The 15361-nt window shown below is 41.2% G+C and overlaps 1 protein-coding gene across 1 annotated transcript in view; it reads left to right on the forward strand.

Annotated features, from left to right (window-relative positions):
- LOC108705607 (ribonuclease T2-like) overlaps positions 1-15361 on the forward strand; it is an 89700-nt gene that overhangs the window by 32297 nt on the left and 42042 nt on the right. Inside the window, exons 4-6 of the mRNA XM_041564548.1 lie at positions 856-911; positions 3184-3241; positions 9047-9111. Coding sequence (XP_041420482.1) covers positions 856-911; positions 3184-3241; positions 9047-9111 — 179 coding nt within the window. The remainder of the gene's footprint in view (positions 1-855; positions 912-3183; positions 3242-9046; positions 9112-15361) is intronic.

Below are 15361 nucleotides of genomic sequence, written 5' to 3' on the forward strand. Positions count from 1 at the left end.
GAGAAGACATTTGGTTATGATTTAAAAATAATGAGTTGGGGAATGGGAAGCAGGTGTACGTATGTTCAAAATTTGAACAAAAAATAAGCATTAGAAATGTGTATTTATGTAGGCGAGACACAGGAAGTAGATAAGAGGCTACAGAGAAAAATTAGGAAATAATGGAACTGACCTGTAAGATAAGAAAGTGACTAAGAAAGTGGAGAACATAGTGGGTTTGAGAAAAGACAACTAGGAATATTAGTAGGAATATTAAAAAGGAGATATTTATGACTGCAAGGAACTCCACAGTCTTGTCTAGATAGTAGACTGGTAGATAAGAAAGCTTTATGAAAAGCTAAATGTACAATCATGTGACAAATATCCACATGTACAAGACAGTGCACACTCAGCAGATGTAATATGTTAAGTAAATAATGCTAAACGTCAGACATGATGGGTGTATCATTGTGATATGATAGTAGTAAGAACATGGTAAAGAATATGATAAAGTGCAGATGTGCTCATATTGTATTGTATCCAATGGCTATTTATTAATACAATGGCGTACAGTGGCTGTGTAACATTGTGGTTTATAGTAAGGTCAGATGGAATGGAGTGTGAGAGAGATCTGTAATATTCAGGAGCCTTATGGCTTGGGGGGGAAGAAACAGTTTTTTGTAAAACTATGCTAAATATCCAAAGCACCATGCTAAATACCCATGCAACTGAATAGAAAACCCACTGCTCTACTTAAGTTTAATTCAGAAAAAGCAATTAGCTTAATGCTTTGTTTGCAGGCCAATAGCTGCTTTTGGTTATGAAATGGAGTACCTGAGATTGCAGGATTTGATTGTATTTCCTCTTGCTTTACAGATGGATCAGATGCACTGTAAGAATCCTCCAAAATACTGGACATTACATGGACTGTGGTAACTAATTTAATGAAAAATATTTAATGAAAAATATTATGCTTGCACACATTTTTGTGAGTGTATGTGTTGCATACTGTGTGTGTTATGTGTAATTTTAGAAGTATAAAATGCATTGTTACGGAGGCTGGTGTATATTTTTTTCCTATATTCATATAAAAGGAATTCTTGTTAGTCTAAAGGCACTTACCACTGCTAAATGAAAAAAAAAAACACTGCACATTCATCTGTGTGGACTGGCAGTGTTATGGTAAGGTATCTAACACATAATCTGACACGTAAAGGGGTCGATCACCATTGTTTAAGTTCTGGTATGATGTAGGCAATGATATTCTTAAACAATTTGTAATTAGCCTTATTTTTTATTTTTGAATTATTAAGCCTTTGTGTTCAGCAGCTCTCAAGTTTGTTATCGGGATTCTAGGGTCCAGTTTAGGGTCCAGTTTACCCTAGCAACCGAACAGTGGTTTGAAATACTGGAAGGTGAATAGGAGAGGACCTGAATCAGTGGCGTAAATAAAGCCCCGCAGTACTCCAACGCAGGGGGCCCCCTGGTCCCATTCCGGCCAGAATAAATCAAATACGGCTGTGCGTTTCACCTGCAAAAGCATGGACATCTTTGATTTTTTATTTAAGTTTCAGTGAGGTGGAAGTAAGGGTAGGCAGAAAAGGCACATGCCTAGGACACAGAGGTAGAGGGGTGCCAGGCACATACCTCTTCTGTTGTCTTCCCCTAGTTCGGACCGGTGTCCAAAAGCTGTGGCAGTACTGTGTGAAGAGTGTGGCAGAGTGTGGGCTCTTCTGTGCATGCAAACTCGCGAGCCCTTGTCGATTGCGATCTTCCATGCATGCGCATTCGCACGTCCTCGGTGCTTGCATTCTTTCTCGCAGTAGTCGGCCGGTTTGCCTAGGGCACTGGGTGAATGAGGCAGAGAGAGACAAGCACAGTTAGAAGAAATGTGTAGTATTCGGCTTGTTGAGGTAATGCTTTCAATCTATCAATGCAGTGCCCAGAGGCCATTTCTGTAGTCATTTTACTGGCAAGTCTAAAGTTAATGGAGTGATCATTGGACATATTTGCATTGATCTTACTGGAAAGTCTGGTATTTTTTTAAAGTGTTGCAAGATATACATGTGCTTCATTAGTTCTTGGATGGGCCCCCATGTTTGCCTGCAGGGGGGCTCCAAATTCTAGTTCACGCCACTGGCCTGAATTGAAAGATAAGTAATGATAATAAAAAATGTAGCTTCAAAGAGCAATAGACTTTTTGGGGCAAATTTACTAACCTCTGAAAATTCACCAGTGATGGCTTCGCTCACAGTGCAACACTTCGCCAGGCGTAGATTTGCCAGGACAACACTAGTTCACTCAAATCCAAAGTTGCGTCCAGGGCGCCGAACACTGGCGAAGTTGCATTAGCGTTACTGTGGCCAGCAAAGCGAAGTTGCGCTAGCGTTGCCTAATTTGCATATGGCAGGAAGTTAAAGTTCAATGGACGTATTACATTGTACTACACAAGCCAGGGAAACCTTAATAAAAGAGTTGTTATATTGCCCTACACATATAGCCCAGTGTATAGTTTATGTGCCATATGTTAGGAAATGTGGGGGGGAAGCCAGATACCACAAAAAAATTTTAAGGTCTTATGCAGCCTATCACCTGAAAAAAGCAAAAGACGCCAGCGTTTTTTGGGACTTAGAAAATTTTTCAATTAAATTTTGAGGAAGTTCTATCTACTCTATTGCACTTCGCCTGGTCTAAAGTGGCGAAGGCAAGTCTGGCGCAAGAGGTAACGTTCAGTAAAATCCGCATCTTAGCGAATTTGTGAAGTTACGTCCCTTCGCGAGAGCGTAACTTCACCTGCCAATTGAGCACCAGCGTCAGTCTCTTTCACTAGCGAAGTTACCTCTGCGCCCATTAGTAAATCAGCGAAATACCGTCACACTGTCACACTGGCGAATTTCCGACATCGTTAGTCATTTCGCCCTTTAGTCAATTTGCCACTTTTGCTGTTGGGGACAGTGATCCCCATTTGCAAAATAGAGAGATGCAGAATAGGGTGGCAAGTAATTAAACAATTATTTCAAGAAGGGTAAATTGAATGTTGAGATAAATAAATTGAAATGAAGTTGGTAGGAATAGGACATTCTATATCATACAGTGCTTTTATTGTGTAGCACAAACATAACATAAAGGACAAACAAAGAAGCTGATCTCAGATATTTTTGTAAATTTGGTATGATAATAATTTGTACTTTTATATTTTAACAGGCCGGATAGAGCCCAGACATGCAATACTTCTTGGCCATTTGATTTCACCCAAATTCAGGTAATCACATCAGCATAGCCTAATGTTAAAAATTTATGGTAGCGCATAAAAATAGGATTTATATACCTACCGGTAAATTCATTTCTCTGTAGTCGACAGGGGGACACAGGAGACCAGTGGTGTTAAACTCCATCCTCCTGAGGCAGGACACTTGATTGGATAAACAAAAAGGGGGCATGCCTGGATATCCCAGCTTTACCCCTATCACTTCCCTGTTCACTCAGTTGGTACCAAGTCACCGGACACAGATACAGAGAGAACAGTAACACTATTTCAACAAAGCTAGGGGAGATTGTGGATGCACACCTAAGGCCAATTTCAAAAAGTTTAAAGCCCTGTCTAAATGATTCAAGTAAATACGCAAGTGCATGCTATTTCAACAAAACTATATACAGAGGGTGGGAAGTCCGGTGTCCCCCTGTCAACCACAGAGAAATGTGTGAACTGACGACCAGGTAGCCGCTCTGCAGATCTGCTCTGTTGAGGCAAAGTTGCGCCAGGTCCATGATGCTCCTACTGCTCTGGAAGAGTGTGCCCTTATTGGTGTAGGCTCTGCAAATGCATTCCATCTGGCAATGGTGGCCTTCGAAGCTGGTTGCCCAACTTGTGGTCCAGCTGGGATCACTAGCAGGCAATCCTACTTGAAAAACTAGTAGCTGCGGATCACAGGAGAGAGCTCCAAGCTCCGATACCCTGTGCTCTGATGATACTGCCAGGAGAAGGACTACTTTCTAGGTCATCCATAATGGTCCAACTGAACCTAGAGGTTCAAATGGTGGATCGAGGAGAGCCTCTAGGACTGTGTTGAGGTCCGAAGTGGGTACTGGTGTTTGACGTGGTGGTGCCACATGGGCTACTCCCTGCAGGAAGGTTCTCACGGCATCGTTGAGAGATTATCTGAATTGAAAAAGTAGAGATAATGCTGATATTTGGACCTTCAAGGAACCTAGTTTTAGTCCTATGTCCATACCCCTTTGTAGAAAGGAGAGAATGTAGAACCCTCTTGAAAACAGACCCCATGATCCTGACACCAGCTCCAGTATGTTTGCTAAACTCTGTGATAAGCTTTTGAAGATACAGGTTTTCTGGCCTTCAACAGTGTTGCTATTACCTCCTCGAGAAACCTTTCTGTCTCCAGATGGACTCTTCAATTGCCAGGCCCTCAAATTGTACAGCCCCGGAAAGTGGTGGAAATATGTATGCCAGTTTGAAGTTCCAGGGTTGTGTCATTGTGTCGACTCCGTGTGCCAATGAGTCTCGATATCTTGCGAAGTACCTTGGAACTTTGCAGTTGAGTTTGGATGCCAGTGATGTACCAGCTCCTGAAATATCTCGTGATGGAGCACCCATTCCCCTGGATCTATCTAATGATAACTGAGGAAGTCCGCCTGCAAGTTTGACACACCTGGAATGTGTACTGCGTGGTGTTCTGCCCACTGTGTGATGAGCTGTGCTTCTGATTGCAGGAGTGCATCCCTGCTTCGCGTTCCTTCCTCGACTTCTCAATAAAGTTTCCTAGTGCCCTTTGCGGTTTTGTCATCCCATGTTGCATCCATGGCCATTACTGTCCAGTTTGGGGATGCCCAGGACTGTCCCTTGGATAGGGTCTGTGGAGCCAGCCACCATTGAAGGGAGGTTTTGGTATGTGTTGATAATGGGAAGGTCTGATGTAGGGATCCTCTTCTCTATTGTTGCAGGATTTTGGTCTGAAGTGGTCTTAGGTGACTCTGAGCAAAGGGGACCGCTTCTATTGCTGCCACCATAGACCCTAGGACTTTCATGGCCAAGTGAATGGGTGTGTGGCTGGTTTGTGTTAGCAGCCAAATCTGATTGCAGAGCTTGAGTTGTTTGTCGTGTTGCAGGAATACTTTTTGTTCCTGTGTATTGAATTCTAGACCCAGGAATTCCATCCTTTGTGATGGATTTATCTGTGATTTGCTCCAACTGATTGTCCACCCAAATTGTTGTAGCATGGAAATCGGCAATTCCAGATCCTGTTTGGCTCTCTGTACCGAGTCCGCCTTGATGAGCAGTTCGTCTAGGTATGGGGTGATTGACACCCCTTGTATCCTTAGAGCTGCAGCAGTAACGGCCATCAGTTTTGTAAATACTCTGGGGGCTGATGTCAGTCCAAACGGTAGTGCCACAAACTGTAAGTGCTTGTTGTTGAAGGAGAACTGAAGATACTCGTGGTGAGGTGGCCAGATTGGGACATGGAGATACGCGTCCTTGATGTCTAGGGACATTAGAAGTTGATTGGTTCCATTCTCTGTATCACGGAAAGCAGAGTTTCCATCTTGAACCGTGTTGTTCTGATGAATCGGTTCAATTCCTTGAGCTCTAGTACTGGTCTGAATGATCCAGCTTTTTTCGGGACTATGAAAAGGTTTGCGTAGAATTTCTCTTGGTTTGGCACTGGTATGATGACCCTTAGATCCCAGAGTGTTGTTATGCATTCCATGAATGCTCGGGCTCTGCTTGGTTTGGAAGGAACTGTTGATAAGAAGAATTTCCTGTGTGGTGTGGGATGTGAAATCCAGATGATAGCCTTCTGTGACTATCTCTTTGACCCAGGCATCTGAATAAGCCACGTCTCTGAGAAGTGGAGAAGCCTTCCTGCTATGTGTTCCTGCGTCAACGAGGGGCTACCCCGTCTTGCTGATGAGGGCTTGTCATGGGTGGACTTCCCTTGGGACTTGTTCGGTCTCCAACCTGTACGAGGTTTGTCAGATTGTTTGGAAGACTTGAATGAGGAACTTGTAGTTTTAGTAGATCTGTTGTTTTGTCCTTGAAAAAAACGTCCCCTCGTTGGAGCTGCGGTAGAGCGCGACTTGGACTATGGTAAGAAGGTACTCTTGTCCCCTGTAGCCTGTGAAATTATCTTTTCGAATTCTTCCCCGAATAGGCGAAGACCCTTGAAGGGAAGGGTTGTCAAGGCTTTCTTAGAGCTGATGTCAGCAGACCAATTCTTTAACCATAAGGTCCTGCGTCTGCCACTGCTAGTGCTGATGTGCGCACTATAAGTTGTGCAGTGTTCAGAACAGCCTCACAGAGGAAGGCATTGATTTCTGCTATGCAACGGGCCATGTCGATGATTTCCTCACGGTGAGTGTTTTCTTGGAGTCCCGATATTAGTAATGTTGTCCATGCTTCTATGTCTCTACTTACCCATCCCAAAGCTAAGGAAGGTCTTGGGGCTGATCCTGCTGCCGAAGAAGTGGCCTTTAAAGAGCCTTCTAGTCTCTTGTCCATAAGGTTTTTGAAATATGCCGCATCTGTTACTGGTAGAGTAGTTGTTTTTGAGAGACACAAGACTGGTGCGTCCACCAATGGTGGGCCCGACCATTTGTCAATTGCCAATTCCTTTGGAAAGGGGTAGGATTTGGAAAACCTGCGTGATGCTTGGAATTTTTTCTCTAGTGCATTCCACTCGTCTTGAGTTGTTCATGGGAGGGAAAACAGGATGACAATTTTTTCTGTCTTTTGAAAAGATCTTTTTGACTTGAAGATGATTCTGAAGCAGGATCAAGTTTTAAGACCTACATGACAGCCTTGATAATGCCATCAGTGTCGTGGGATGTATCCCTCTCCCTGGTATCTTCCTCATTTCTCTGGTGAGGAGAAAACTTCCCCTTCGGAGCCCGAGGGTTCAGATATCTCTGGAGAAGGGGATGTGAGAGATGGTGTTCCACCTCGTTTGGATACTATGCGCTTGCGTTTTTCCACCGGGGGATCCTGGATTTTTGACATGGCTTTCTCAATGGAAGACACAGTGGCGCCAGCAATGTTATCTGCCAGCGACAGATAATGGTCTGGTCAACAGATAATGGGCCTGCTGCAGTATTGGCAACATGGGGATCTGATTGCCCCCCTTCCCCAGGAGAGCAAGAACGGCAGAGAGACTCATTCTGGGTGTTGGAAAATTTGGAGAGGCATTTGGTGCATGCAAGGTATTCTACTACCTTTGCCTGAGTTACCACGGCTTGCCCCCCCCCTTGGGAAATAGGGTCCCTGTGCTACCTTCTGACATGTGTCCGTCTGGGAATCAAGGATTATTTTCTCTCACAGTGAGAGAGGCTAATGAGGAGTGTCCCCCCACGGGTGAGGGAGCATCCTGCCTGGTGTCCCTGTAAAGGATCTCAGGAGCACTGTTGCTGGGGAAGATGAGGAGAGCGCATGCCCCTGCTGAGAAGTGGTGCCAAAGATTTGTTACGGCATCATAGTGACATCACTACTGTGAGCCTGCTCCCCTGCATGCCAAACTACATTCGCGCCCAAGGAACCTGGAAGTGCAGCGTTTGATTACCTATGCAGGGAGTTCGCTCCAAAGAGAGAAGCCATGCACGTCACCTCCGTGCGCTCCTCTGCGCGCCAAAATTACCACATCGCCCAAGAGAAACCCCGAAGTGCGGCTCCTCCATTGCTCCTGGGCCACCACTGCAGAAGGAGAGGTGAGGGGGGGATGGAGAAGGTGGGGCTGAGGCACACCGCTCGCAGCTAGGATAACAGGCATAGCCCCCCCTGGAGAGACCATACTCCCAGTGAAGCATAACATCCCCGGCCAGATCACCTTGACCATGTGTGGGCAGGCATTTGTCTGGATGGTCTGTCCCCCTAAGGGAATGTTGACCCTCAAGTCCAGCGTTGGGGGTTGACAATAATGATGCAGGGACCCTGCTCCATGTCCCACCCCTAGTGTGAACGCTAACCGCTGACCGACGTTTCCTTTAGATGGGTCTCCTAGAGACCTGCTGTCCAACCTCCTGTGGAAAGGACAATTGAAAAACTGAGTGAACAGGGTAGTGCTAGGGGTAAAGATGGGATCCAGGCACACCCCCTTTTTGTTTATCCAATCAAGTGTCCTGCCTCCGGAGGATGGAGCTTAACCACACTGGTGTCCTGTGTCCCCCGGAGATACCAGAGAAAACTCATTTACAAAGTGAAGAGCAGTATGCAGAGTGAAGAAATGGGTTCAAATCACTCTGCACACTGGACAGTTTTTTAAAGACCTGCACTTATGCAAACAGTAGCAATGGCCCTGGGTACCAGGTAAGTTATTACAATCACTATGGGTGCCTAACCTTTGGAAACCCAGTGATTTTAACTTTTCTTCTCCCTTAACATCACAATCAAGCTGGAGGTATCTTCCAAAGAAAACGATTTTGGGTCATTTTGATTACAAATCTGCTTTTCAAACCATCTAAATGGAAGAAAACTTTGCATGGCAGTAAGAGCAATGTGGCAGTCAAAATCTCTTTTGGATGTACCACTGTGGCATCAAGACCCATTTAAAGTTTTATTAATATACTTTAGTTTATACTTAAACATAAAGACTGTTATAACAATGCCATTTATTTTTAACACTAGTCCATTCATTTAGGTTCTTGCTGCAGTAATAACTTGTTCCCTGGCAAACCAAAAGTTCAGGCAGAAATTAATTTTACACAAGGTTTTAACAAAATGATAATTGCAGGTAAAGTTGCTGTACGGTGTTAGCCAGTAAAAATGTTACAGGACAACCCTTTTGAAATAAAAAAATAAAAGTGGTATAAAGGTGATACCTGTATTGGCTAACTAATATAATCATAGCAAGCTTTCAGAACATTTTAGTTCCTTTTTCAAGCTGATAACAATGAATATGTGGTGTTCTCTGGTATATATACAACATTCAGCTCATTGGTCAAATGACCAACAAAAAGATACAAATAATAAAAATAGTACATTTTTATTTATTTTTTCAGGTGTGACAAAATTTCTGTAAAACGAGTCTTGAAGCATTGTTATGCCCTTTTTTTTTAAATACAGGATATTTTGGTGGAGATGAACCAGTACTGGCCAGATCTTCTTCATCCAAATAAATCTCAGCTTTGGTAATGTTTGTTTTGTTTATTTTACTCCATATTTATAGTAGAATTTGTTAATTTATAATATGATGGTCCTTATAATATTAAGTTAATTTGTTGAGCTACTTGCCTGCTTCGCTGTTCAGTGATATTTTACCCCCAGCTGCAGGACTGGGACCCTGCATCCATGTTATTTCCACTTCCAGATTATGGCCCCAACAGTGCTCACTGGAACATTCAGAAACTTAGAAGTATGTCTGTTACCAATGCCATCAGTATGTTTTGCAACAATAAGGTTGCAAAGGTCTTGCGAGAGCTCTTTGTAATGAAAAACCTATTTATAGGCCATCAGTTAGAACTAAACCAGCTGATATTAATTTGCACCAATAGGGGCAGTTTTGCTTTCAGCAGGTTTCTAGGTTTTCCATGCCTTTTTGCAACTCCTTTTGTTCATTTGTTCAATACTTATTCCCTGTGTCATTACACTTTATTACACATAACTTAATTTATGAACTTATTTGTTTTGAGTTCTTATGCATAGATTTCTTGGGTTGTTATCTGCATCTGGAGTAAATTTCATGTCACTAGCCCCATAAGAGATATATTTACTGAGAAAAATACTGACATGTTCAATACTTATTTTCACTGCTGTATTGTCAAGGTTGGGGTTGTTCTCTTTGGAGAAAAGATGCTTGCGAGGGGACATGATTTATTTTTATAAGCACATTAGAGGGCATTATAAACAGCTAGCTGGAGATCTATTTTTCCATAAATTAGAAAATCGGACCAGAGGCCACCCCTTCAGACTAGTCTAGTGCGTTCTTCACAGTGAGGGCAGTGAGGTTGTGGAATGCACTACCGGATGATGTTGTGTGGGTTGATTCTGATAATGCCTGTAAGAGGGGCTTGGATGTTTTCTTGGACAAGCATAATATACAAGGCTATAATAATACCAAAATCTATAATTGATATAGATTTGTATATATATATATATATATATATATATATATATATATATATATATATAACAAACAAGGGAAAGTTGTGCTCACCACTATTTTTTAAAACCATTAGGCGGGGGTGCAATGAGGGTGTGACCACAAAATACAAAAGGGTAAGGCATTTATTAGTAGCAGTATGCACAAAATGTCTCTGTCTGATAATGGGTTGAGTGCAGAGGACCTCTTGTAGTTGACATATATATATATATATATATATATATATATATATATATATATATATATATATATATATATATATAAAAAACTTTCCAATGAGTATCCGCACTCCAAGGCTGATTTAAATAGAAGGAGGGGTGCACGGTAATCTTGTATACACTAATAGTTTCGAGACCAGCCCTCCCTTTAGTGAAAAAATAATTTTTAATTTTGCATAGTATCAATATCCAACGTTTCGGTCGCCATTGGGACCTTTTTCAAGGATGATACAAAGTATAATAAAACCAAACCTTAAATAGCCATGTGCTTCACAACAAGCCAATCCGTGCTCAGGTGTCCAATCTTCCATTGATTGATTAATTGGTTCTAGGAACCTCAGGTTAGATAACATTATTATTCGTGTGAAAAAGATTTTTTAAAAGGCAAATCAATATCATGTGACATACATATCAAAAATATTGTACTTAAATGTATAAATATCCAATAAAAGTTTTTTGTTTAAATATCTCTGTGTTTGTGCCCGAATGAATAATCACATAAAAGCATAAAAATGTAAAACCTTATTATCTCCACAAGGTGTCACCAGTGCGTTCTAAAAAAGTTCATGATACAGTGTCCATAAAATCCATTTGTTATAAATCCTAAAAAGAAACAAAGAACAAAAAACAAATTTGTAACTGTTAAAAACATTACTGTAACAAACACACAAGTACTATAGGAATCATTCTTATATCCGCTAAAAGTTGTCATTTTTTTGTGAATTTTTTTTATTGTTTTTCATAATTATGTCAGAAAACAGCTCAAGTTGACTTGTCCATTCATGCCATTAGGGGTCATGCAATTTAACTCATAAATCCAAAATGCTTCTCTCTTCAATAGCATCTTTTCTGTATCACCACCCCTGGGATGCGCTCTAATGTGTTCTATTGGCATACATCTGAAGGAGGAGGCATCATGCCTAGCCTCAGCCCAATGTTTCGCAACAGGCTGCTGGGCAATATCTTGCTTTCCCTCACTTACTGTTCTTTCAGGGTCTAATGCTGCCCTGATACTTGATCAGTGATCTCAATACATCCGGGTGTATATAGGTATAAGGGATGTGTGATGTGTGGGACACTGATTTTGGGTACCCACTTCACACACCCATACACAGGTAAGAGATATAATGTCAGACAGCGGATGAATTGTGAAACCACAATGGTAGTTTACATTATAAAGTGCCCCTGTGGATTGCTCTATTGTGGTAAAACAGTAAGGCAACTGAAGGAGAGAATTGGCATGCATCGGTCAAGTATCAGGGCAGCATTAGACCCTGAAAGAACAGTAAGTGAGGGAAAGCAAGATATTGCCCAGCAGCCTGTTGCAAAACATTGGACTGAGGCTAGGCATGATGCCTCCTCCTTCAGATGTATGCCAATAGAACACATTAGAGTGCATCCCAGGGGTGGTGATACAGAAAAGATGCTATTGAAGAGAGAAGCATTTTGGATGTATGAGTTAAATTGCATGAATGGACAAGTCAACTTGAGCTGTTTTCTGACATAATTATCTAAAACAATAAAAATTTCTTCAGTTAGTCTGAACACAAAAAAATGACAACTTTTAGCGGATATAAGAATGATTCCTATAGTACTTATGTGGTTGTTACAGTAATGTTTTCAACAGTTACAAATTTTTTTTTTGTTCTCTTTGTTTCCTTTTAGGATTTATAACAAATGGATATTATGGACACTGTAGCATGAACTTTTTTAGAACGCACTGGTGACACCTTGTGGAGATAATAAGGTTTTACATTTTTACGCTTTCATGTGATTATTCATTCGGGCACAGACACAGAGATATTTAAACAAAAAACTTTTATTGGATATTTATACATTTATAAAGTACAATATTTTGGATATGTATGTCACATGATATTGATATGCCTTTTAAAAAATCTTTTTCACATGAATAATAATGTTATCTAACCTGAGGTTCCTAGAACCAATTAATCAATCAATGGAAGATTGGACACCTGAGCACAGAAACGTTGGCTATTGATACTATGTAACAATGAAAATTATTTTTTCACTAAAGGGAGTGCTTTTCTGGAAACTATTGGTATATATATATATATATATATATATATATATATATATATATATATATATATATATATATATATATATATATTTAGTCAAATACAAGAGGTCCTCTGCACTCAACCCATTATCAATATATTTGAGACAGAGACATTTTGTGCATACTGCTACTGAAAAATGCCTTACCCTTTAAACAACACAGGGATTGTTTGTCCATATATTGCAATATATTTAAGCTGGCCAACTACGTCAAAGTCATCCCTTATCTGGCCAGTCCTACGCTTAATTTTCATCTGATTCATTAAGAATTCAATTGCTTAATTATACATTTTACAAAGGGACTAAGTTTTACCTGCAACTTACTAGCTGCTTTCAAAGTAAAACTCCCAAACTTGGCTGCCCTTTTATTAGACACCAGTGGGATCACCTGACTATAGCTGGGAAGGGTGGGAGCTACAACATGGAGCTGGTCACTGCTCCTGTATAAACTATAACAAACAAGGGAAAGTTGTGCTCACCACTATTTTTTAACCCTTTAAGTGCCACAGAACGTAGAATCTACGTTCTGTGGAAAAGTATCTTGAAATGCCACAGAACGTAGATTCTACGTTCTGCAGCATATGCGTGCGGGGGAGCTCAGGAGCGGCTTTAAATGCTGCTCGCTCCTTCCCCGCTCGCTCAGAACGAGCGGAGCGGGTGGGAAAGGGGCTCCTGGTTCGCGATCGTCCAGGGGCCCCATAAACGCAACAGACGCACGTGGCTGCGCGCTGCTGCTGCCTGCACTTCCGGGTCCCTCCAGCGACGCCCACGCATCGGATCAACGGATCTGGCGACTCCCTCCTGCTTCTCCACTCCTCCTGCCATCATGGACACAGATCTGCAGCTACACACCCCAGGTTAGTGTAACACACACATAAAATACACTTACACACACTTTATACACTAATACATGCTTAGATTTACACTTACACACACTCACATACATTTTTTGGGGGATCAGGGGGGTCACACACACTTGGGGGGGGTACATACACTTGCACACACAAACACATGCACATAACATGCAATTTACCAATTTTACACATGCGCACACACATACACTGTTGTGTAGCTTTTTTTTTTTTTTTCATATTGCATCGTTGTGTTTTTGGCTCAAAAAAAGGTTTTATTGCCTTTGCTAATAGCGTATTCGCTAACCGTACTGTGCAATACCTTTTGTATGTTATTTCGATGATTATTTGGAAATTTTAGGGATTTTGGTGCATTGTTAGCCATTTTATTGCATTTTCAGCGCTGCATAACTGTTGCTTGCTTTATTCTGTCCGTAAAACCTATTTTGCCAAGCTATAATATTCAAACTGTAATTCTGATGTCTGATTACACTAGTCTGAAAAAAAAGCATAGATTTTTGTGGTTTTATTGGATTTTAATAATTTATTTGAATTTCACACTTTCTGTATTATTTTGTTATGTCTTGTAAATTTAATCTACTATATATCCAATTGGGCGTCTCTGTGCGCCACATAGTTTGGTAAATCTGTGAATATTGGGCAGGAAAGTGTTCAGTAGACACCTGTCGTTCATATTTAGGATGGTTTATGCGGATACTTTACGAAATGTGGGGCATATAATGGGGTAAAATTCAAGCTTCGTGACGATTTTCAGAAATTTGATAAAAACCGTTACGTTCAGCAGTACTTTGCAGTTTGGCAGTTTGCAGTAGAAACACATATTTACCCATATTGGATTCGTCAGAATGTGTACTTTCTGAAAATATATGGTTTTCTGGGGTCTCTGTACTGTTAGGGGGGTCTAATGTCGCATAATACACACACCAGGTGCTTATATTGCAGCAGCCAGCACGTCAGCTGTGAAAATGTATATACACTATTGTCATTTGGGGGTCTCTGTGGGCCACATAGTTTGGTATATCTATACATATTTGGCATCAAAGTGTTCAGTAGACCCCTGGCGTTCATATTTCGGATGTTTTATGCTGATACACTACGAAATGTGGGGCATATAATGGGGTAAAATTCAAGCTTCGTGACGATTTTCAGAAATTTGATAAAAACCGTTACGTTCAGCAGTACTTTGCAGTTTGGCAGTTTGCAGTAGAAACACATATTTACACATATTGGATTCGTCAGAATGTGTACTTTCTGAAAATATATGGTTTTCTGGGGTCTCTGTACTGTTAGGGGGGTCTAATGTCGCATAATACACACACCAGGTGCTTATATTGCAGCAGCCAGCGCGTCAGCCATGAAAATGTATATACACTATTGTCATTTGGGGGTCTCTGTGCACCACATAGTTTGGTATATCTATGCTTATTGGGCATCAAAGTGTTCAGTAGACCCCTGGCCTTCATATTTAGGATGTTTTATGCTCATACGTTACAAACTGTGGGGCATATAATGGGGTAAAATTCAAGCTTTGTGACGATTTTCAGAAATTTGATTAAAACCGTTATGTTCAGCATTGCTTTGCAGTTTGGCAGTTTGCAGTAGAAACACTTATTTACCCATATTGGATTCGGCAGAATGTGTACTTTCTGAAAATATATGGTTTTCTGGGGTCTCTGTACTGTTAGGGGGGTCTAATGTTGCATAATACACACACCAGGTGCTTATATTGCAGCAGCCAGCGCGTCAGTCGTGAAAATGTATATACACTATTGTCATTTGGGGGTCTCTGTGCGCCACATAGTTTGGTATATCTATGCATATTGGGCATCAAAGTGTTCAGTAGACCCCTGGCGTTCATTTTTATGATGTTTTATGCTGATAAATTACGAAATGTGTGGCATATAATGGGGTAGAATTCAAGCTTTGTGACGATTTTCCGAAATTTGATAAAAACCGTTATGTTCAGCATTGCTTTGCAGTTTGGCAGTTTGCAGTAGAAACACTTATTTACCCATATTGGATTCGTCAGAATGTGTAATTTCTGAAAATATATGGTTTTCTGGGGTCTCTGTACTGTTAGGGGGGTCTAATGTCGCATAATACACAC

Source organism: Xenopus laevis, chromosome 5S (genome assembly GCF_017654675.1).
Source record: "Xenopus laevis strain J_2021 chromosome 5S, Xenopus_laevis_v10.1, whole genome shotgun sequence".
In the NCBI taxonomy this organism is placed as follows: Eukaryota; Metazoa; Chordata; class Amphibia; order Anura; family Pipidae; genus Xenopus; species Xenopus laevis.